At 42.9% G+C, this 23,960-nt stretch overlaps 1 protein-coding gene across 1 annotated transcript; it reads right to left on the reverse strand.

Annotated features, from left to right (window-relative positions):
- Nucleotides 1-14,465: 14,465 nt before the first annotated feature.
- Nucleotides 14,466-21,807, reverse strand: AP1S3 (adaptor related protein complex 1 subunit sigma 3). Its single transcript, XM_077183854.1, has 5 exons — nt 21,538-21,807; nt 18,914-19,092; nt 17,615-17,723; nt 16,503-16,640; nt 14,466-15,570 (listed from the first exon to the last, which is right to left on the reverse strand). Exons 1-5 carry the CDS (start codon nt 21,703-21,705, stop codon nt 15,535-15,537), a joined length of 630 nt encoding a protein of 209 aa, XP_077039969.1. The 5' UTR covers nt 21,706-21,807; the 3' UTR covers nt 14,466-15,534.
- Between the last annotated feature and the right edge of the window lie 2,153 nt (nt 21,808-23,960).

Here is a 23,960-nt window from a genome sequence, read left to right on the forward strand (position 1 = left end):
GGCTGTGTTTCAGTCCTTGTTCACCTATGACCTACCAGCCAAAGGAAACCTGAACACTTCTAAGCCAGCCTTTCAAACACACTTGCTAATCTCTACAGTTGATGGTGTTTCAGAAGGGACAACAAGCTCCCCTGTCTCTGAGTGAACTCCCTCCAGTTCACTGAAGCCAGGTAGACTCCAAGTGCCCAGGAATGCAGTCAGACCCTTTCAGGCATTCCAGCAGCAGGGATGGACAGTGACTCAGTGCACAGAAGTGGAAATGAGTCATGAAGCAGCATTTCCCCTAGCTGAGCCAGGGCCTCTGAACACCAACCAGATTACATTCGATTTCTGCTGCTTTTTCTGAAAAAGCTAATAAAGAGCTAAAGCTGGAGAGGAGAGCTCTGAATGCCCCTCTTGGAAAGGCAGAGCTCCTTATGCCACCAAGGCCACTCTCTCACACAGGAGTAAAACACCCTGCAGCAGGGACCTGCACTGCTTTTCTAGCAATATGAAAATAGAGCTGGAATGGGCCTCTGAAGGCTCCCTCCTGCACAGCAGTATTAGAAACAATTAATTAATTGCCTAAATTACTTCTATAGGACCAGGAAATGCATATGGACACCCTGAAAAAACAGGAAATCTCAAGTAGTGCTCAAATGCATGAATAAGACATGCACTCCCCCTACACCCCCCCAAGCATGCTGCAGTACAGTCAGACAAGAATCTGGGGCACAATTATTCTCTCTATTTTGAAAAAAACAAGGAAAACTGACAGCAGCATGCATTTCCTTGGAAACAGTAAGGTAGACTTTCTGTGTGCCATTAATTCACTTGTACCTTTTCCAGCCTCATAACCCACACTTCCCCATCAATCTCCAGTTTCAGTATCCAGATCAGATCTGGTTTAGCTCACATTTTCACAGAACTCAACAAACCCTCACTCCACTGGGGCAGATGGCTCAGAATATATCAAACTCTTCTCGTGCAGTTGCTCCCAGGCATCTTTCACTGAAAACCTTCCCCAGGGGAAACTGGGCTAACCTGTCACCTCTTATTTTAACTTATTTTAAAGGATGACTATTGAAGATAAAGAAAACTAGTTACTTATTATAAGTGCTGACTGATTTTTTGGGAAAAAATAATAATTTCTTCAGCAGCTCTAAATTCTCATAACCCTACAATTCATTGCTATACTTATAGCTCCACATATAGCTACATTTGATATTTATGTCTAGTCAGGCTCCATTTAGCCAGGGAAATGCCACTCCATGGAAGGAAGCCATCTGTTCCCAAACAATCAGGTTGACCTTGTTTTCCAGCAGGCTGGATCTAAAAGAAGGACGTGTCTTTGTCTCTCTGAGGACACAAGGTGCCATGCTCTCAAAATTCAGAGCAGATTCACAGCAGAATCCTGCCACAAAGTCCAGAAGGATGTGACAAGCAAGATCAGGCTGCCAGAGCAGGGGGTGCAACAGGAATTTCCATCTTCAGGGGCATGGACTGAAGGCTGGAGGGATGCTGAGCATCCTGCTGGTGTCTCCTGGGAAGCAGGGAGCAGCTCATCCCTGCACCAGAGTCTGAGCTGCTCATCTGCCTTTGGAACCTGTGAGAACAGCTCCTGGCTGATGCACTGGAGCCATCTGATGTGCTGGCTTCCATGGGACAGGGCCCTCTGAAAATCCCACAGAGCCTGATCAAGGATGGAAGATGAAAGAGAAACTCATTTCTCACCTTAGAAGAAAAGAAACTCTTCCCCTCAGGCACAGGAGAATAGGCACCTCTGAAAAGTTTTAAACTTTTAAAATTTAACTTCTGAAGCTCTTCTTTTTATTATAAAAGAAACATAGAACAGAACTATCAGAATCCCATCTCTGAGTGCTCTGTCAATAATTAATGACGACACACCTAATGAAACCAGCTCTGGCATTACAAGAACTGCCTGATGCTTTGCTGTGTGAGTAAGGCATGGACTGCAGCCCTGGGGCAGAGCCTTGGCCAGCTCTCCCAGGCACAAACTGAGGGGCCAGGAGTGAGTACAGAAATCTGATGATCTGACCAGCAAACTGTGGTGCCTTTTCCTGCACAACACTGTGATCACTAATGAGCACCAAGGCAGGCAGCAGCCAGGATGTGCTCAGATGAGAGGGCCTGAGGGAGGGAACACCCACCCTCCAATGCCACAGGGCTCAGGCTTGGACACTGATTTGTGCCAAAGACACTGATTTGTGCCAAACCTGCTGGACAATCTCTGGGTACTGTTGACTTGGGCTGGGGAAAGATTCCTGAACCCATCCTTTAATCCCAGTTTGTTTTGGTCCTTTGTGTTAATCTTTCTCCAATTATTATTTTTCCAGACAAACTCACATTTTTGCTGAGTACAGAGAGCAAAAGATTAAATGGCTGGCTGAATCAGTCATTAAAAAAAAAAAACCCCAATAGCCTATACTTGCTTTGCAATTAAGAGAAAAAAATGTGTCTGGAGAATCGGGAAAAATTTCAGACTTGTTTTTAAACCTTTCCAGCCCTTCCCACAGAGAGTGCTTCCAGTAATAGAAATGTCAGAGCAAAGGCCATCAGCTGTCCTCATCCACAAGGCAGGGACTCCAGGGAGGGAGCTCAGAGGCTCCCAGGTGCTCAGGATTATGTGCAGACCCAGGCTTTGGTGTCCCAGAGGATTTCTTGTTGCTGATGGCTTCTCAGTGTTGTAATACACTTCACATGGCCATTTTCTCTGGGTGGCTTTTAAAAACCTCTTCAGAATTTTTTCTTTCTTGCACCTACATCTTTCCAGAAATCCTTCTCTATTTTTAATATGATATTTGACTACACAATGCATCTGACTTCCCAGGGAACAATAGCTCTTCAGGAGGACCCTTTTTAATGAGCAACTAAAAAAAAAGCATCTTCTGTAGACCCAACATTTGAGACAAAAAGTATTGATTCCAGAAACGGTATTTAGTTTAGATTTTAACTGGTTTCCTGATTTTCTTTTATTCCCACACTTCCTGAGCTCCTGTTTGATTTCCCCTATTTTCAATATTCCTCCGTTTTTGCTGGTGTGAGACCTTCATTATTATTGCATGTCATAAAATGTATGCTCCATCTGCAAGCAACACTATTTGCTTTGCTGACACCTTTTCCCCTTCTGTATAAATAACCACTCTGAGCTCTGATATCCAAACTGGGCTCTATCCCACAAGATGGAGTGGGATATCTGTCTAGGCTCAGTGCCTTGTGATGCTGAAGAATCCAAATCTCACAATAACAGGAGTTATTAATAAAGCCAGGTATACTTATAATGTCATTTACTTATTAGAATCACATCTTTCAATATGCAAGGCTCTCCAGGGCCTGAAATTAATAAGAATTTGAGCATAGGAATCTCAAAAGCTCAGAAGGCAAACATGAAAAGTTCCAGAAAAGATGTGCCACAGGACCAAAGTTACAAATCACCCATCCTCAGACACCCTTTTTCTCAGGTTTTGATTCTGTGGGGCACACAGTCACTTGGTTTATGGTCTCCAATTGCTTGTGACAGGGTACATACAGAACCTCTCACTGCTGACATCTGTAAATTGAGTTCTACCACTGCCAAAATCAGTGCAAACCTCATTTCCTTCTGATCACACCTTCCATGGGGCTTTGACAATGCTCCCCACTCACTAGAGCATGGCAATGATCTGGGAAGGTACAACCCTCATAAGTAGAACTGCTCTCCCATCCTTCTGGCTCTGGTTTCCCCACCCAGGACAGTCAGCCTGTTGCTGGCATCCCATCCCAGATTTCACCATTCCAACGAACCCCCCTGCTCCCCTCCATAAGACTGCATGCATCATCTCTGCTGGGCCCTTTGCTGTTACCCCTAATTATCTAAACAGCCACCCCACCAGGAGGCCTGGCCCTGCTCAAGGAGCAAGGCCAGCTCTTCTGAAAGGCTCCAGACTGGCCATTGTAGCTGCAGACTGAAAAGTGGGCTCTGGAAATCATCTCATTGCAGAAATGGCAAATCATCAGCTATTGCAGCTCCAGGACAGCTCTCTTCCACAGGGATGGTATCTGGTTTCATCTGCCAGGATTTTTTTATCTTTCAAGAATAACTCAGCCTATTGAATGAGCACATTTTAGGAAGCTGTAGAAGTTGGGGCTATTGTGGGTATGGAGGAGCTGATATGATCAGTTAAACTTTGCACGAATCAATTCAAGATAGCAAACCCACAGTAAATTTGCCACAGTGCTGAAAGATGAAAAACATAGCCAGTTTTCAACAAATCATTTCAAAGTTTCTCTTTCAAGAGCTCTAGTTAATTAGGTTCTGCCTACATATCCCTGGGCTTTCACAGGTCCATGAAAACAATGCCCCAAGACGGAAAGGTTCATCAGACTCAAATGGTTTTGTTGTGTGGGCTCTCTCTTATTTGTCTGACAGGCAGAACAACAATTTCCTCATCACATTGTACAGATAATTAAAGTCAGGCTTTGTAAGCACTCCTACACTCCCCATGGTCCCAGCACTCCACCTGTGTAGGCAAAGCCAAACCTCATATTTTGTCAAGACCAAGCATCATCCTTCTGTTCTAAGGCAGCTTCAACTGACTACCTAGGGGTTGGGATTGCTGTGGGAGTAACACTGCCCATCTTGTCCTACCTCTGGGTAAAAGGCAGCAGCTCTTGCCCAAGACATTTAAAACTAGAGAGGAAAAGTTCAGCACTGAATAATTCAGTATTTAGGAATTTATCCAGTTTTGACCTTGTCTGAAATAAAAGTCCTACTCACCCAAAACAGAATCCAATGAATTCTTTGATCATGGCATGTTGGCAGCTGAAGTTTAAAGCTCATCACAACAAGTGCAACATCTCTTGTCATGACACCAATTTAGCAGCAGCTCTAAATGATCCAGTCACCCCCAGAAGACATTTATGAACAGAAGAACTATCAGTGAACAAACCTGGACAACTCTGAGGGGGGATAGAATGTAAGAGAATAGAGGTAGTGCAGAAGGCAGTCTCACCCCTGAGGAGCTGCAGCTGTGCTAATCACCAAAGATTAGGAACAGGCCTGCCCTTAACAGGCCACAGCTGTGTCCAATAAGGATCAGTGCTATAAAAGAGTGGGTGAGCTGGGTGAGGAGGGAGCTGGAGCTTGTTGGCTGTGCTGTGAGGATGAGAAAGCACTGAGAAGATATGGAAGTTTTACAGTAAAATGACAACACAACTCTGCTTTCTTTGAGAATACACAACTTTAGGCTATGAGATATGTACAGAGACCCAGCCTTCCAGTAAAATCCATGCCTTGCCCTATCAAGGGCATTTGCTTCCCTAAGAGCTCTCTTCTAGAAAACATAAATATGGTTGAAGTGGTTGTGGCAAGTGAGATGTAGATGATGGTCAACTATATTACATAAGCTTTACATGAAATTGTTAAGTCATGCCTATGCTTTACTGATACCAATGACTATCTAAAAGCTATTTACAGTGGTATCAACAAATCAGTGAGATCATTGTCCTCTTCCCTCACTTCCCAATACCTGGATTCTAGCAGATCCAGGTAAATCAACTGCGTCTTCATAATGAAAACAGAAATTTAATTATTCACAAGCATTCCCCTTGAGCTTTCTCTGGGCTTTTTGTGAATGATTAACAGAGCAGCTGCTGCAGACAGCACTCTCAATCCCTGCTTGCTGGCCTGTTAACAGCAGTGACTCATCAGCACATGACGTCAAAGCCTCCTCTCCTCTGAAATGGCAGGAAGGAGGTTTCATTAAAAAGATAAAAAAAGGTATCAACATAACAGCCTGAACTTCCTCCCAAACACAGGGCTTTGGTCAGGGGTCATCTCTGCTGTGGCTGCCTGAGCATGTACCCACAGCACCTTCCAAGTGTAAACTTTTCTGTTGAGACCATGAACATACTTCTTCAGGCCCTCTGATTTATCAGATACTGACTGAGAAATGAAAACAAACCTCCCAGCCCTAGGCCTTCTGCTAAGCCCTGCTTGTGCACTCTGCTGGGCAGGGCAGTGAGTGCACGCCCTGTCCTGGCCCTCCCCATGCTCATGGCAAGGTGGGAGTGCCTCAGGAGATGCTGACACAGCCCAGGGCAGCTGTCCATCAGTCCTTGGAGTGCCCCAGGGATGCTGCCCATAACACCTGATGAGGGTGCCCAAGCAGACTGGAAGAGAAGCATCAACAAATCCAGTGCTACCAAACTGCAGAGCCTCTGTCCTCTGTGCCTTGCTAAGGCCACGTGAAATGTGAAGACATGGAAAAGTCACACATGAACACAGCCCTGAATTTGTGAAACAAATGGGACTGAGAGTTAAAAGCAGAAGCAACCTAGAAAGGGGCTATTTCTATGTAGTTAGAACTCAGATTTTTACTTGAGACTGCAAGTCCTGTTAGATGGACCTTGGCATTTTACCCAGAGAACCTTCAAAGTGATGGAGATGGGAACAAGCTGGGTAACCTGAGATTTAGCTCTTACATAGATTAATTACTAACACCTGTGATATATATTTTCTCTGCTAGCTTTAGGCAGCACAGCCAAGCCCCAGCCTCCTGTGAGCCCAGGCAGCACTCTCACTCCTCAGCTGGGAATGGCAAGGCAGGGGATATATTTAGCTGCAATCCTGGCTGCCTGGAGGGCAGCATCACTTACAGCTCCTGAATCCTGACCTCCCCAGCACGGTGTTGGAAGCAGAAATGCTGCTGTTAGCTCCATCTCTTCACCAAAGTCAGTCAGTTAGGGAGCAAAGTGGAGGTTTGGAAAGTGCATGGGGCAATGTGGGGCTGGCCACACACAGGGGGTTTCTGCAGACATGGAAAAGGCTGCTGGGGTAGGGCTGTGCTCCCACCTGAGCTCCTTCCCCTAGGCCTGCCCAGGCTACAGCCACAGAATGAAAGGCAAGGATGACTGAAATGCTAGACCAAACATGTAACAGAAAAGGTGCAGAAAAAACTGTCACACACAGGCCAAGGGTTGCCATGACACCGGCCTCTGCCCAACACACTTTTCTATTTAAAAATAATCAACAAAATCAACACCATCTTTCTGTCATTTTGGTGTGAAATGCATGTCCTGTCTGATCTTTTGGCTCTGTTAGCATTCTTAGCCTTGGCTTGGTTTAACTGCTTGCTTTTCTGTGGGGTCTCTGTTTACCTGCATTCCAAATCAGTTTTCTCAAACAGATCTGCAGCAGAGATGGAAAGTTCACAGCAAAAATGCCCTCTGGGTGTCTGAGTTAACTCTGGACAACTAACACGCTAAAATGTGAGTGAAAAAACTCTTGTTGCTCATCTTTCTAGTATTGATTAGCAATGAAGTCTAAAAAATTTTCCATATGGCTCTTAATCTCATATTTGGACTCTAAATAACATTCCAGTTTGGAAAAGCACCAAGCTGCCATCTGATCTAGTAGCAGAAACACCCAATGCAAAGCATCACAAACTGCAAAACCCACCTGAGCTAGACCGAGATCTGCAGTTACTCAGGGGGAGAAATGGGAAATTCAACACCAGAAATGTGGTCATTCCTCAAACAAGGCCTTCCAACAGACTTTGCATTCTTGGCAGAAGCTCACACAGAAAGGAGACAAGAGAGAAAGGTGGTGGAAGTGCCATCAGCAGGAGCTGAGGATGAGCAGAACACGGGTCCCAGGCTCCACTGCTCTGCTGTCCCTGCAGACACAGAGCCTTGCCTTCCCTCTGTGGAAAATCAGTTCAAAATGAGTAGAGAGGAAGAGACAGGAGGTAAAGGAGAATTTATGCAACACTAGACATCAGGAAAAGGAAAGGAAGGAACCGGGTTAGATAATACAAGGAAAGTTTACAAAAAATAAGGTTGGTAAAGAGAATGGGGGCAGCAGTGATGCAGAAAGAGAGCAGGATGAGGGAAAGCTGTGGATAACACCACCAAAATGGCATGGAGACTGCACCTGAAGGCCTCCTGCTCAATCCTCCCCCTTGCAAAAGCCCCTCCTTGCCCTGGCCCTGCAGGGATGCTGGCAGCAGGGCCGTCTGCCTCTGCTCCCACCAGCTGCCGCTGGGCACCTCTCGAAGCTCTTGGCTGCCCTCCCTGGCTAAGAGATTTCCTGCTTCCCCAGCCTGTGCCAAGGGGAAGCTGAGTGCCAGAGACCTGGGGACCTCCCTCCTGCTCCTGGCTGGGATCACCTTGGAGCAGAAGGGGAACAGGAAGCATTTTCACTCCTCTTGACTTGTGCCACAGTGTTACTGCTTGGCCTCACACACACAGCCCTCAGCAGCTACACAAAGCCATTACCAGAAGAAATGGCAGAAACCCCTCAACAACCATCAGTACAATAATAAACAAATTTTGTGTTTTCATTAAGGAACAGAAGGCAAATGGAGGTTCTCTCTCTCTAAGAATCCATTTGCTTTTCTGTTAGTTTTTCCTTTTACCAAAGTAATTGCAGATATTTAGGGTACAGATTTTTGGATGCTCCAATATGGCTATTATGACAACTTTCTTTGCACATGACACACAGGCTTCTCTGCCTGTTAATGCATGGCAGAACAAGCCAACCAATAGCAAACCCTTGTGTCTTGCTCCAGCTCCTCAAGTCCTTCTGCTGTCCCAAAGGATTTCATTTCCCATTTCCTCTCCAAGCCAACACATCTTGGGACACTGTTAGGGCACTTACCTCCTGAACAGGACTAACCTGGCCACCACTGTCAGAAACCAGCTGTCCATGGGTGCTCTTAGCCCTCCTTTCCACAGGCACCAGGCTGCAGCTGTGCCCAGCTGTGCCCCAGCACCCCACAGGAGGAGCCAGACAGCCAGAAATATCCCTTCTGACATTTCTTCCTTCACTGTCTGCCTTCCAACCATACCTCATTTCATATTTTAAGTTTCCTGCCATCCAGAAAAGCTCTGCCTTTTAGGGGTGAGCTCTTCTGCTGCTTCCCAGCTGGAAAATTACATGTGGGAACCTCACACCCACAGCCAGAACCTGTAGAATTTTAACAAGCTTTGTTTCTCATTAATTTTATCCTAAAACATGACTTCAGTTATAGCAGTGAAAAGAAATCCCCTTTTCCTACACCTGGAAAGAAACAGCTGTTTCCTCAGTGCTGAGCCAGCCAGGGTAAATTAAAAACACAGGTTCCCCTTTAAAGCAGTCTGAAATTTCTACCATGTTTGTAACAGGGTAGAAAGTATTTGCTGAATCCAGGCCTCATGCTCAGCTGTTTTGAGCAGTTAAAGTGTGAGAAAACAGGAGAAAGGAATGATGCTCCTGCTTTTAATTGGTTTAGTTGCTAATTACATTTTCTGACCAGCTACTCATCACCACCACTGAATGCAGTTCAAGAGGATGGAGGTTAACACCACCCAAGAGCCCATTCTGAATGCACAGCCAGCCCTGTGCTCCCCTGCTCCTGAGCATTACCTGGGAGCTGGACAGCAGAACAGAGAGCCCTTAAAGGGCAGCTGCAGGGAAATGGAATGGAGCCTTTTCTTTATCTCTGCATGGTATCACAAGCTGTACTGAGCTTATGTTGCAGTAAAGGAGCTGTAAAGAAAAGCATTTCATCTCAGAAAGGGAGTTTAGTATAAAGGCAGATGCTTCAGGAGTGTTCTGAAATGTCCACCACAGGCTGATTTGAAGAAGTTACAAAAACATCACTCAGAATTTAAGAGCAGCTGATCCTGCCTGAAGGATGAACAAGATTTCTTAAGCTTTCCACTCTTGTGCCAGACTTAAACATAAATATTAGAATATACATTAGGACATAGCCTTTTTGACAATTAATTTTTTTCATCATCATTCAGACAGAGCTGTCGTGCTAAATGTTGATGTTTCTTCTGTATTAACCCAAGCAGAATGAATCAATGTTTTACTACTGTATTTTAAAATAACTTATGCTATTTCATTGCTCTCTGTGGTACCTTTTTGCCAGCAGAACATTCTTGTCATTGCCAGCATAACCCTGTGTCAGCCTTTGCCAAGCAAGAACTCATTATCCAAGCCAGTTTTCCCTCTGAGAACAAGCAAGGACCACCTTGTCCTTGACAACAGACACCAGAAAAAGCCCTCCTTCACCCCAGTGTAGCTGTCAGTTTACAAACCCAGCCAGCTCCTTGTGCATTTTCTCAGAATATTTCCTTCTTGCTACATTGTCAGATTGTGCCTTCAGAGCTGTTATCCAGCATAATATTCACCTAGAACCCCACCCTAAGCCCTCTGGAGAAATAAAAACGTTCTTTCACCTGAAACTTCTGTGAAGATGTTCCCCTGTGACTTGTCTTTGTTGGCTCAGCCCAGCTAAGGCTGACCCCTCACTGTGAGCTTGGAGGAGGGCCCTGAAGTGTGATCTCCACAAGGCAGGGAGACTTAGAGCTGCTGGTAATTTATTCATGCAAGATCCTGGTCCAGAGGGCAGCTGAAATTCACAGCAAGTTCTAATGAATTTGTCACCCTGTGTAAACTAGAGATTCTACATTCAGCGCTGTTTTTACAGCAGACACACAAATTCACTTCTGCAGGAGAAGAACATTCTATTCCCCATGGCAGAATCTGGGGTGTAATGATAGAAACTGGGTTTGGAAGGAACTCCAGAAGAAAGAAGTCTCAGTGGGAATTCTAAGAGGAGATGGCAGAAGGGTATCACCAACTTCAAAACATCTTTTGTATGTTTCCCTCACTGTTTCCTTTCAGCATTACAGAATAGCAATCTTACCACACCAGTACACAGGAGTAACCAGATTTCTCCAAATGGCTCAGTGCACAGAAATATTCCCTACCTCATACTCCTGGACTCTTTGAAACCTACCACTACAGTCAAAAGGCAAAAGTCCTCAGCTAAACTGCTACTGTCCCCTGGCATTCCAGACCAGCCTCAAGTTTGCCTTCAGTGTGTGCTTTCCACAAAAGTTGAACAAATTTTGTAGTGTACTGGGAGTGCAAATAACATGCTATTTCTTTCTAGTCAGCCAGAGGATTAACTTTGCACAAAAGCGTGGTTATAAGAGCTGATGAGTAAGTAAATTAGAAGACAAGGTTAAGTGAACTAGACAACAGAATCTGAAATAACTAAAATTCATAGTATTGTATGCTGCTGGTCTTGCTTAGGGTTTGCTGAACACTAATTTCAATAGCTTCTCCCTTTCCCTTACCCTGTGTCATTAATCATGTTCCAAGGCAACAGGTTTCCATGACAGCAAACATTAACTCTCCTGCAGCACAGCCTGTTATTTCTGCTACAAACACAAAGCTTTCACTCATATACTGTAACCCAGCCCAGCCACCCTCATGAAAAAAGATCCCTGAAATATGCTAACAGACATTTAAATCAACAGCTCTATTTCCTTTGTACTGTGATCCTGCCTAGGAACACACACACTACTGAATTGAGCAGGAATGCTGTCAGCTCCCCCAGAAGGACACTGCTACCTGGTCTGAGCTCAGAGCTCTGCCAGCCCTCTAAATCCAGTGATGCAGGAGGATGATGCAGACTCCACGCTCATAAAGACACTGGATAAAGGCAATGAAAACCCCCCCATACAGATCAGCTGCAGAACTGAGACCTTTGGGTTTAGTCATCTCAGGCAGGGTGAGAGCAACTCCCCCTCACAAGAGCTGTGCTGACAGAAATAAATTCCTTCACACGCACTTCCAGGGGAGCAGAGCGTCAGGGACAGGCAGGGATGAGAGCTCTCTCTCTGGGAGCTGCCTTGTTATTTTGAGGGGACTGTGGACTGAACAGCTCTATCTTTGAAAGCCCCACTCACACTTCCACTCTGATCTTCCCTTAGAAGCCAGCCCCACCCAACACCTCACATATGCATTCTGCATGCTCCATTACTCCAATGCAGCACTTACTCCTCCTAAGCAGAGGATAAAAAAATATGTTTGCTATTGAAAGGGCTGTGAAATAAAGGGAAAAAAAATTCACTCTTTTGTAAGTACATTATTCTGTCCAAGGAAAATTCAGATGCAGAATCACACCTGAACTTTACCTTGAGTTTCCCACTGGGATTTCTGAAAGCACAGGTGGGTTGCAGGAGCAGTTGGAGAAGGTATTGAAGACATTCAGAGGCTTTTGGTTAAACAAATCTGATAGGAGGCAACCTAAATGTCAGTTTTCTTAAATTATTTTAAGGAACTGACACCTTTTAATGAACACTCAGAAATTTACAATGAAAAAAGAAACAAAAAGTATAAAAATTCATGAATCCTGTGCAATCCTGCTGCTCTTGCCTCTCACTTAACATGATTTGTCACATTTCTTTTACTTTGGACACTATTACATTTATTTTTATGCCAGTCTAATGTTTGTCTCTTCTGCCAGGATATGTTCAGAGGTGTCTCTGAACTTATGTGCTGCAAATAGTTGCATGACAGAGAAGCAGCTCTGTCCCAACCACTGAGCAGCAAGATCACACTAAGAATCCTCCAGGCAGGGATGCTCACATGAAAATCAAGCAGCTTTTTGTTACATGCAGCTGGTGAGAGCAAGGAAGGGAATCTAGGCTAGCACCATGACTGTGATTAATGGTTATTTTAGTAAATGCAATTTTGCAAACTAGGACATGTGCTGGAAGCTTGTCAGCAAGGTGAGAGTTTAGGTAATGGCAAAAGATTATCAGGTGAGGAATATTTAAGGACCTTGCTAATAGTTTTTTGGATAATAATTTCATAAAGTTTCTCAGAAAACTTGACATTGAGCATTGCCTAGGATAGTCAGGCAAGTTGGAAAGAGAAACATCAAGAGCAAATATAAATGGCAATGCTTCAGAGATTAGTGAATACGTACAAGACATATGCACCTCCTGCTCCAAGAAAAATCAAGGAACTAAGACATCAGGAGACACAAATCTTCTGATGAGCTAGGCACTGCAGTGCACCAATCTGTGTAGGGTTCAGTTAGGGGCAATGAAGTTCACAAAGATGGGAACATGTGCAGTCTGACAGCAACCTAAAGGTGACCCGACAACAACTGGGCTTCATTTGGGCTTCTTCCCTTTGGAGAAAGACTTGAGGTGAACTGAATTCCATTACAACATTACTTATCTGAGTGATCCCTTTCTCATTGAAGGTTCTAAGAAGTTTAAATACAAGTTTTATGTTTCAAACCCACCTGTTTTTAAGTATGCAGGCAAAGTCACATCAGCTCAGGCTCACCTCCTGCTTTGTGGAGCTCTCCTACACACAAAAGCAGCAGGAGTCTGTAGAAGTTTCTTGAAGCATGAACATAATTCAGCAGTTCTTTTAGAGTACTTAACATGCTTTCCATTCATCTTTGTAGCACAGAGGCAGCTGGCACAACAGGCACACCATATTCCAAGGAATTTTTGCACTAGGGCAAGGAAACCAGACTAATTCCTTCACACTTACCAGACTAACTCCTTCACACTTCTCAAGCTGACACTGGATACACCAGTTTGGCAATGCTGTTTACTTCAGATGCTACACTGACATGGCTGGTATAAGTACCTCTACCCAGTCCATTATTTTCTTCCATCAGGAATTCTCTTCAACTTGAAAATGATGGAGCAAGAAGCCTTCTAGCTCTTCTTAAAATGACTGAAAAGACAGACTTTTGTACCAAGAAATCTTTCTGATACTCCTATTTTGATCTAATTCAGAATTCAACCAACATGACAGCTGTTAAGAGTCAGAGAATCACAGCATGGCTCCAAAAGGGAGTAAAATCAAACTACTGATGATTTCAGTTAGTAGAAGTCATTTATAAAGGGAAAGAGCAGAAGGAGCCTCTTTGCACATTCTGAAGTGATTTCTTAATCAATTAAACACTGTACTTTAAAAAACTTAATTTCAAACCATGAGAAAATAATATACAAATAATACCATTTCATTAATTTACTATTAAATCGATTGGCTTCAGAGCTATTAAAGGCCCTTCAGAAATTTTCACTGTCTTTTCCAGGCTGAAAGTATGCTTTTGACATCAATACAGAGAAAACAGATGGATAAAATAATTATAAAAAAGAGCAACGTGATGCTATGAACCAGTTTGTCACAGTTTTACTAACAGACAGGAAAGCACAGGCAGAATAGTGGGCTGACAACCAGCAAAGTTGTGTTGTGTGAAAGTGCCCCCACTCTCCAAAAAACCCCAGTGTCCCTTCTGTAGGAATATACAAACTGATGAGGAAGGAAGGAGCAATACCAAAATCAGAATAAGCATTCAGGACATTTAAAGATTAGAAAGACCTCTGAAAGAAAATATTGACTGTACATCCCAGAAATCAAGGGGAATGTTGAAGGGAAATGCAACAATTCTTGCATCATTCTGGCATATTTGTCTGATAACTTCCCTAATTTTTGTGTAGAGTAATTTCATTATTTGACAGAAACAAAACATCTAGCTGAGAGTTATGGGTTCAGATAAACAGAATTTCTCTGAGCTTTGGATTCTGTTAAAGGAGGACAATCTCTCTAAGGGAGCCAGTTCAATCAGTTTATAGAGTCTGAACTGCACTGAAAGGCAAGTTAGCACACCTGGCTCCACACACACTCTGCTGCAATGGCTTGTAACACACAGCCCAGCTGACTCCTCTCTGCTATGTTATCCTTTTCACAGCTTGCAGAGTTATAAAAAGCTGATTAAATTGCTCAACCTTCAAAAACCAGGGCATCTTCAACTACTAGAAAGCTGATTATCCCAACAGGTGCATGAATTTGAGACTGGAAAACTCTACTGGGAAATACAGGTTTGGGATACCAAAAGATATAAAAGATTATCTTCCAAAGGCTGATTTTTTTTCTTCAGGTTTTCTCCTGCACTCACGCTGCACAATTTCAAAGTCTGGAGCCTTTGGAGAGGTCCAGGGGATCTAGGAAGGGGATAGGAAAATGAAGAGAAAGACAGAAACAGGCCATCTGCATGCAGCAGCATATAGAGGATTCATTAAACTCAGGAGAAGCCTACCTTCAAACAGTCTTCCAGATTAAAAGGAGGCATGGAGTGCACTCTAGGAGCAGTTGGAGCAATCTATTAGCAGACTAGAGCAGAAAAGAGAAGAAAGACAGTGAAAGAAAGGAGCTGCTCCAAAGAGATGCATATTTCCTCATATACTTCAACAGTTAATCTTGTCACAAGTTTGTGAAATCAGGGCCCACAACAATTTGGCTTTTAGAAAAAAATTATTATTACAGCAGAATAACCATTACATTCAAAATAATGGACATTTGTACAAAAGTAGAGTCATACAGTCAGCAGTGAACAAAACTAGTAAAAATACCTCTTCAAAGTACTGTCAGAGGAGCATTTTGTGATGACAAAACCCGTAGCTAAAAGACGTGGTACAAAACAAGAGTTGAGTCCAGCAACAAGAGGAGAAACTAGACTGGGGCAATAACAACTCTGAGAAACTCATGTACAGAGTAATGCAAAGCACAGAATTGTTAAACCCTTTGCTACATTAGCTGACCTTCATCTTCACCATTATACAAACAAACCCCTTCAGTTATTGGTTTTTGGTATTTCTCTGAAGATCTGGCACATTGGGAAGAATTTCAGGAAGTGCACTTTGGAGGTGCATACAGCAGTTTTCTCTCCAGGTAGTTTAACATTAAAATGCAGGCTTGTTCATGTATTCTTCCACTGTCTAGAAAACAAAAACAAAAAAACAAAACAAAACAAAACAAACCCCCAACAAAACAAAACAAAAAAGAAACAACTGATTCATTATGGAATGGTACAGTAATATTCAGAGAAATCCTTTTGTCCTCTTTGAGGACTGCTGTAGTTTTGCAGGAAATTATCTAAAATAAATCATGCCATAGCATAGCTGTGGCCAAACTCATCATTCACCATGCCAGTGGCCTTTGCACACAGTGGCTGAGTTCCATGTGCACAGGGCAGAGCAGGTGAAACCTGCTCAACTCCCACAGCACAGCCCAAGCCAGTTCTACCACTGTGCTGCTCCCTTCAGGATTGTGATGGATCCTTCACTACCAAGGTAAAAAAATGAATGAAACCCATCACATGCAAGTGGTTTTGCCATTTCTGCCTCAATGTTACTCATTACATTCCAAGTTACAAGAGAATTCCTGCAGGGCTCTGAATAAGGGTTACATATCTGTGCCCTACAGAAAAACTACACAGGTGCTTCTGAATGAAAGCAGAGTTTGCCAGCAAATACTCTTTCCAATTTTAAATGTTAATAGTAGGTCACGTTTCCAATGCTATTAGTGAAATAGAAGAGATTTTCTGTATTTACATATGCATACATAAAATATAACCTTAGATTATGTTCTTATATTAGAGAAATATCTCAGATACATCTTAAACTACTTCTTAATAAACTCTAGCAGTTAAGCTGCAAGAGAGCAACAGCTTTATATAAAGACCCTCCAGATGATACCAAAAGGGTTGAATTGAAAGCTTATGTATCTGCACTGTTGTACCTGTTGAAACTGAATGTAAGACACACTTGGATAATTAAGTACCAGAAGTGCTTAGCTGTGTTTTCATCTCCTGTCAAATAAGGAAGATTAGGAAGATGAGGTGTTTGCCTTTTGTCCTCCTCTGCCTTACCTCCTGCAACATGTCAGAGTCTTCTATGGCTTTCACTGCAGTCTTCTTTGAAGTCTCTTGTACTTCTCCACCAATTATAAACTCATCAAGAATAAAATAAGCTTTTTCAAAATTGAAGATAATATCCAGCTCGCACACCTGCCAGAACAAGAGGCGAGAGGCACATTTAAACCACTTTGACAGTATTATAAGCACTACTAGGCCAAGAGCTGTTGTGATGATCAAATATCCTCAGCATAAGCACCCCTGTGCAGGTAGCAGGGTGAAGAAACAAACTGCATGTAATGTAATATTGAAGCTTCTGCACACGTTCTCTCCACATATACAGACTTAGAGCAGAGATATTCCACTTATTATTAACTTCATGCTGGCTGTCAGAGATACAAGCTGACTTCCTGGCCCACTAACCTTATCACAGGCCCTACACAGCCCTTGTGGTATGGGTTACCTGGGTTCACAGAGCAAGAAAATTCCCTGCCCAGGAGCCACCAACTGCTTTTTAGTTTTGAGGAAGTACAGACATGTCATGGCACACTGATTTAACTAAGATATGAATTAGGGTAGAAAGGATCATTTCAAAAATATTCAGACAAAAGATGGGCCTCTTGTATTCTCTAAAGACTTACTGAAAGACTTGTTTGGACCTTCTCTAAGTCTTTTCTTTAAAAACACACTGATTTTATCTTTTGCCTCTATGTCCTTAATTGTTACACAGTATTATGAGACAAACAAAACCAGTGCATCTGAAAATGTCAGGAGAGAGAATTAAACCAAACAAATCAAACAAAATTCAAACAAACAAAACAAATCTAAAAAAACTAAACCTATTTTGAGTTTTTAAAATAATTTTTCCTGAAGTTTTCCCTTCAAATTCTATACCAAGACACATACAAAGCATCAAGATTAATTCTGGGTGAGTGGAAAAAGGATGAGAAAACAATCTTATGACCATTTCAGCACTGTTTTAAAAAACACTCTAATAATTAATTTCAATCTGGATTGAGAGCTCCTGCAGGGCAAGTGCAGCAGATGGAACACAAAGCAAATCAGCTCCACGTAATTTTGTTTATCAGACAGACAGGAACGAGTTCATGGGAGAAAGTGAAACCTACATTTCCAAAGTATCTGTCCAGGAGCTCCACGTATCGATGAACGACCTCTAGTGTCAGCAGCTCGTTGTCCTGGTCTTCTATTGCACAGCAGAAATACAAACTAGCATACCTGGGGAAACACAGGCAAACACATGGCAGTCAACAGCTGGGACCTCAGTGCTCTGCTCATCTCTTACAGGTCATTCATATGACAGTTAGTTCTTATCTAGTCTCTAAAGTAAACATTTTCTGTCACTCTGATAAGTGTCCCAGAGAACACTTTCATAGATCAGATGATTCAAATTATTATTTTGGTTAGAAGAACCAACTTCACTCTTGGTAAAGTGGGACACCTGTAACACTGAAACAGGCAATAAATCAGTAGTAAGTAGTTCCTTCAGGTCTCCTCCTGCTGCAATAGCACTGCAGTGAGTGGGGTTAATTAGACTGTAGGAGAAGCCACCCCTTCTAATTAAAAAATAAAAATAAGGCAAAGGTGAAAGAAGTTACATCTGTTACATCTCAGCATTTGTCATCTGCTGGCTGTCAAATGACAGTGTTTTACAGAGGGCCAGAATGCATGAAGCTGCTTAGATCAAAGAAGCTTTGTAGCTAACTTGCACCAAAACTTTATGTTTAAACCAACCCAAGATCTATTCAGCTTGCTGATACTGTGGCTGGAGGCCACTTTGTCACAGCTTCTGATCAGATGTTTATATGCTTCCCATCACAGTATGGAACTCAGTTTTTGCTAAATGGGAGATGATTAATTTACCCAGTGTACTACACATTAAGGCTACATTTGTTTGCTACAACTGTAGGAGAACAAACAGGCAGTTAACATTAGGCATTGTGGAATGGGGATCAGTGATTTCTTTGGAAAATGAAATGAGAATTAACACTTTCCAGAGCAACAAATATTTCAAAAACAAAATTTGACAGAATTATGGAAGTGCCTTGGAACAATTCCTCCAATCTCCACAGCTAATAAAATCCAGCACACACATCTCAGCCAGGCTACCCTGTGGAATTTGAAGGGGCAGTGAGGTCTAATCCCTCTAAACACCAATACCTATTACATTACTCGTGTTTTTCTCATTTGACAGACTGTACAAGTATTTTGCACCCCACAATGACCCTGCTGGTGTGTCCAGGGACACTGCCTTGTTATACCCAGATTGCCAATGGCAGGCTCCTAACTCAGCCCAGCTCTACGAGTGTTGTTTGCTGCTTTTCCTTAGGTGAGCCTTTGTTTTTCCTCTTCTAGCATGTGTTACTCATATGAACAGTGATTATACGTTCTTACAAAATTACTCACACCTTTTGTAAACAAGCTTGAGGTCTTTCCAGTCAACAAAACTACTTGTTTTTTGATTGCGAGACAAAATAATCTGAATAATTTCTCGAATGATCTTTTTCTTCTCTTTATCAGGTAGCGTCGTGTACCATTTCTGAAGCCTTAACTTCCCCTGCCGACTGAACAGCAGTATAAAGTGTATCTAGAGTAAACAAAGCAACATGGTTAACACCAGGGCCAAGGCCAGGGAAGAGCATTCCTCTGCCTGGCACCAGAAATCCCAGAAATCCAAGTCCTGGTCGCACACCTCCAACCCTGGCATGATGGTTGGACACGGTGTCAGTGAGGTCTGGGGGAGGCTCAGCATGGGAAAGATCTCTCCTCTCTCCTGTTTCCTTCCCAGGCAGCTCTCCCCTCCCTGTGGCACATCTTCCCTAGGTAAACCCTTCACATCCTCTCCTACCCATCCTCCTTACCTTGTGCAAACAGCAGCTTTGCTTCCTTTTCTGCCCCTGCCCTGGGGAACAGGAGGAGCATCACCACTTTGCAGTGGTGACAAGAGGGCACCACCCCCTCCTCCAGCAAAATCAGATACCTCAGTGAAGGGAATAAAGACATCCACAACAGTAGTAGGGAAATCAGGATCAGTGTGGCAGAAGGCTAGAAATATGAAGACTGAGATGGTAATCATAATCACTAACAACTCTGATATTGCACTATTTCAGATTACAAAACAGCAGGTTCCTAGAAGAGGCAATAAGGGGCAGAAGAAACCTACTTTGGAAAGGAAGCTTGACTGGTTTTATTGAAGAAATTGGGATATTATGAAACTCAGACAACTGTAATGATGAAAGACAGACCTCAGTGAGCGATACTGTATTAAGTAAAGGACAGTATCTATACTGTTCAAAAATTCCCACTTTGAAGCTAGTCATAACTTTACAAGGTTTGACCTATGATTGTTTCCTGTCTAGCATAAACAGTATTACTGAAATACACAAGAGCCAGCTTTTAAATGCCTTGGGAGAAAAGTATCAATTCACATTTATATAAAGAGTACTATTAGCAGGTTAAAATAACTGACCATAGTGTATATTAGCAATACAGTATCCCATTCACCCAGAGCATGAAAATGGCTTTAAGAATGCAAGACATCAATTTGAGTACAACATCCTTCTCCAACAGGACACCTGCTGAATGGGAAAAAAACCCTACAAACCCACTGGGGGGTGGGGAGGTAGATGGAGATGTGTTTAATGGCTGAAGACATCTGAAGGGCCCTGCTCTCGCCAGGCATCCTGACTGGGCTCTCAGCAGTACCAGTACCAGCCCCAGGTGTCTGCAGGAAGGGTGGCTGTAGCTGTATCCCTGTGTGTGACAGGTACACTGCCAGCTGTCCATACATCCCTGTGTGTGACAGGTACACTGCCAGCTGTCCATACATCCCTGTGTGACAGGTACACTGCCAGCTGTCCATACATCCCTGTGTGTGACAGGTACACTGCCAGCTGTCCATACATCCCTGTGTGACAGGTACACTGCCAGCTGTCCATACATCCCTGTGTGTGACAGGTACACTGCCAGCTGTCCATACATCCCTGTGTGTGACAGGTACACTGCCAGCTGTCCATACATCCCTGTGTGTGACAGGTACACTGCCAGCTGTCCATACATCCCTGTGTGTGACAGGTACACTGCCAGCTGTCCATACATCCCTGTGTGACAGGTACACTGCCAGCTGTCCATACACCCCTGTGTGTGACAGGTACACTGCCAGCTGTCCATACACTGACTGGTGCCTTCCCCTGATCCTGGGGGGACCAGGGAGAAGCACAGGAGCCTCATGTTCTTCACTTGCTCCCAGCCTTTGCAAAGCCCTCATCCAGCAGGTCTCAGCACATCCCTCACCATTAGCCTAATGGTGTCCTTCCCTAGAGGTTTTTCAATCTCTACCCTAATCTCTTCTGCTCCTTGCTTCCTGTTCCAGTTTATTGCTGTACCTATAGTTCATCACACGTCCAAGTGAGGATTACAAAGTTAATGTTCACAATCACTATTAAGATTACAATGCAGATTTCTGTAAAGATATTCCACAATCATTCCACACTTCTGGTAAAGTCTGGGCAGCGAAGTCAGGGAAGTTTCTACACCAAAAAAAAAAAAAAAAAAAAAAAAAAAAAAAAAAAAAAAAGCTACTGGATTTTAAACAAAGCATTCATTCATAATTCAGAACCATTCTCTAGCTATTGAGTTGCATAGTTGTTGAGTAATCTGGAGATAAGAGTTCTGACTATACTGAGAAAGACTTCAAATGTGGGTTCATTTTAGGGAAAGGAGGAAGGTTTAAGCCATGTGTGTCTTTGGCAGGATCTACTGCTGGATATAAGGATATAAGGCTCTTGCCATTGTTAGTCCAATGTGCTTGATAAAATTACAAGGATTTTGTAGCTGCATTCTGTTGAGTCCTATAATATTATCCAGACAAGCTTGCTAAATAAAACCAAGTCTGCTGCTGACCTGATTACAGTGAAGAGCAAAGCACCATGGTTTTGCCTTTCTCTGTTCATATTACCAGCTGGGTTTTAACATGGCAATCTTCCAGCTGCCAGGGTTACCCCTTCCCAGGTGATGTAGGGACAGCACTCACTGTCCACACACTTGCACACTGAGAGAAGCTGGATGAACAAAAGGCTGTTTTGCTTGCTGCACAGCACATTAACTCCAAAGCCCTTGTAAAGATGAGGGTGTTTTGAAAATAGAGCATAGGTTCCACAGATAAGAGCAGCAGGTCAGCAGAAGTCCATCTATAAGCCATTGGGTAGAGGTAGCAGCTATTTGATAAACAAATTTCTAAAAATATGGCGAACCATCAGATAGGAGAGGATGATCAGATTTGACTGAAAATGCAGGGAATGAGTCAATGAACCTCAATCAAAAGCTGACAGCATGTTCAGCATAAGGCTGTGAGCTTTGTGGCATCCTTTGCCTGCAGTGCTTCAATAGGAAAAGAAAATTAAAAGGTATTCTGGTTTAGGGTCAGCTGTTGGATCCAAGAGACCTTAAACTAGAGTGCCTGCATGTAATATACATATATATCTGCAGAACTGCAATCTTATGCCTCTAAAAGATTAAATACCAACAAACCAGGGAATCACTGTGAATATTACCACCACTTAGTATTAGACAATTAGTTACTGCAGGATGTTATGCTTCACCCATAGAAAGTGAGCTGCTCTCCACTTAAAACTGCTTTGAGAACTCCACTGTTTCTTCTACACATGCAGTTGATGTCTCACCACCATTTTTATGAGCTGAGGCAATGCTCTTTGCAATCAGAAAATATCCATTAATGTTCCTAAATGCATAAATGTTCATACACAAGCTCCAAAAATCTCATTGTTTGGGTCTCCTGTCCCACACTGTTTCATATGCAGACTAACTGCATACCTCACATGGCAATTTAATTATTACAGTAATATATACAGCTAGAAAATAGAACCTTTAGCAAAATTTAAATTTTACAGTCTGCAGCAAAATAGTGCACACTCAAGCCTAGGTACATATCACTGGCCAGCTAAGAATTACTGTAACAAAACAACTTATTAGAAAGCTGCAGGTACTTAGAAGCAAAAATATCCCCTTCCATTTGGGGAACTCTGTAGGAGGTAAATAATACATTCTTAAAAGGTTAAATGGTTTTCAGCATTTTCAATTTCAACATCCAGTGCTGCTCCATTCAGTTCAGCTTTGCTCTGCCCAGCCCCACTGTCAGGACACAACACATTCCTCACTCTCATTGCTCTGTTCATTACATCCCACTGGAAAGACTCTGATGCATCAATAAACCTGCTAATATTGAAGCACTGCACAAACACAGATCTAACAGCTCATCTGTTCCTTGCTCCTTGACTGTGAAAACATATTTGCTTTCCTGTAGTGCTGATGACAAGACAGATGTTGATTAAGAAATTTTTGGTTCGTTTTCAGCAGCCAAACTGCAAAGAGAAGTAGATTATCCTGCAATGCTTTACTCATCTTTAAAAGTCCTAATTCCAGAGGAAAACACAGGTAAATGACTTGCTACAAGCAGAATATCTTTGAAAGCAGAGTGCTTGGATCCCTTTCTTACCATCCCAGGGCATGCTGGCTGTGACTAACAATCACCAGACCCAGGGCTGATGGCAGAGGGAATTTTTAGGTGCAAGACTGAGTGGGTTGGGATGAAGAGTATAGTTCCTAAGAGAGCATTAGCTTACTTCACATGTGGAGTCTGTGGAGACAAGCTTGGTCTGGGAGCTGAGACTAATTTTATTAGCTTGTTTTACTGAATCAGACCCAACCACCCACAGCACTGTGCAAAATGACCTCCATAAACGTCAGTAAGTAATCCAAATGACTGCATTTTTTATTTGTAGGCTATTGGAAAAATAGTTTGTTGGGGTGTTTTTTATATCAAACATTTAAACCATGGAACTCTACCCCCTTCTCATGCATCTATGAATCAATTGCAGCAGTAAGTTACTTAACAGACTGGAAAGTTATGGCCCTCTGTTCTATCAAGATTTACACAACTGTACCAGGATAAAAACCAACACCCTTAGTTTCAGGGCTACAAAAAGAAAATCAAATTCTAGACTTTGACATGAAATAATTTACCAATAAATAGAATGGACATCGAAAAGGCAAAATACAGAAGGTTTGCATATTCATGAACAACAAATACAAGAGAGACAAATGAAACTAACACACACTGTGATTTCCTTCCACCTTCCTTGGGAGACCTTTCCCTCCTTTAACTAATGGGCTGTAATAATCTGATAAGCAGCTCACCCAAGCTTGTCTTCTGGACTGCTCCCTGCCAGGACTGCAGGTCCCCTTTGGTGCAGCCTTCCCCACTGTTTGGCCATTACACACTTCAGACTTACCAAACACATTACAACTGGCTCAGTAGGTTCAAACTTGGATCATTTTTGCCTTTACAGAGGGTTTAAATTTTAACCTAATCTGCAACAATTAGTACAACTGTCTAAAGGGCTGCATTTCATTCCATACACAACAAACCTCCTGCAG

This window comes from Agelaius phoeniceus, chromosome 10, assembly GCF_051311805.1.
Source record: "Agelaius phoeniceus isolate bAgePho1 chromosome 10, bAgePho1.hap1, whole genome shotgun sequence".
NCBI classification, from domain to species: Eukaryota; Metazoa; Chordata; class Aves; order Passeriformes; family Icteridae; genus Agelaius; species Agelaius phoeniceus.

What these genes read in the sequence shown, in the direction of transcription:
- AP1S3 (XM_077183854.1), bottom strand. Translation starts at nt 21,705, where the DNA reads ATGGCTTATAGATGGACTTCTGCTGACCTGCTGCTCTTATCTGTGGAA. An exon ending in AGTGTGCAAGTGTGTGGACA is followed by an intron (nt 19,093 to 21,537) that starts GTGAGTGCTGTC and finishes TGTTTACTCTAG; the next exon opens with ATACACTTTATACTGCTGTT. An exon ending in TGGACAGATACTTTGGAAAT is followed by an intron (nt 16,641 to 17,614) that starts GTAGGTTTCACT and finishes TTGTTCTGGCAG; the next exon opens with GTGTGCGAGCTGGATATTAT.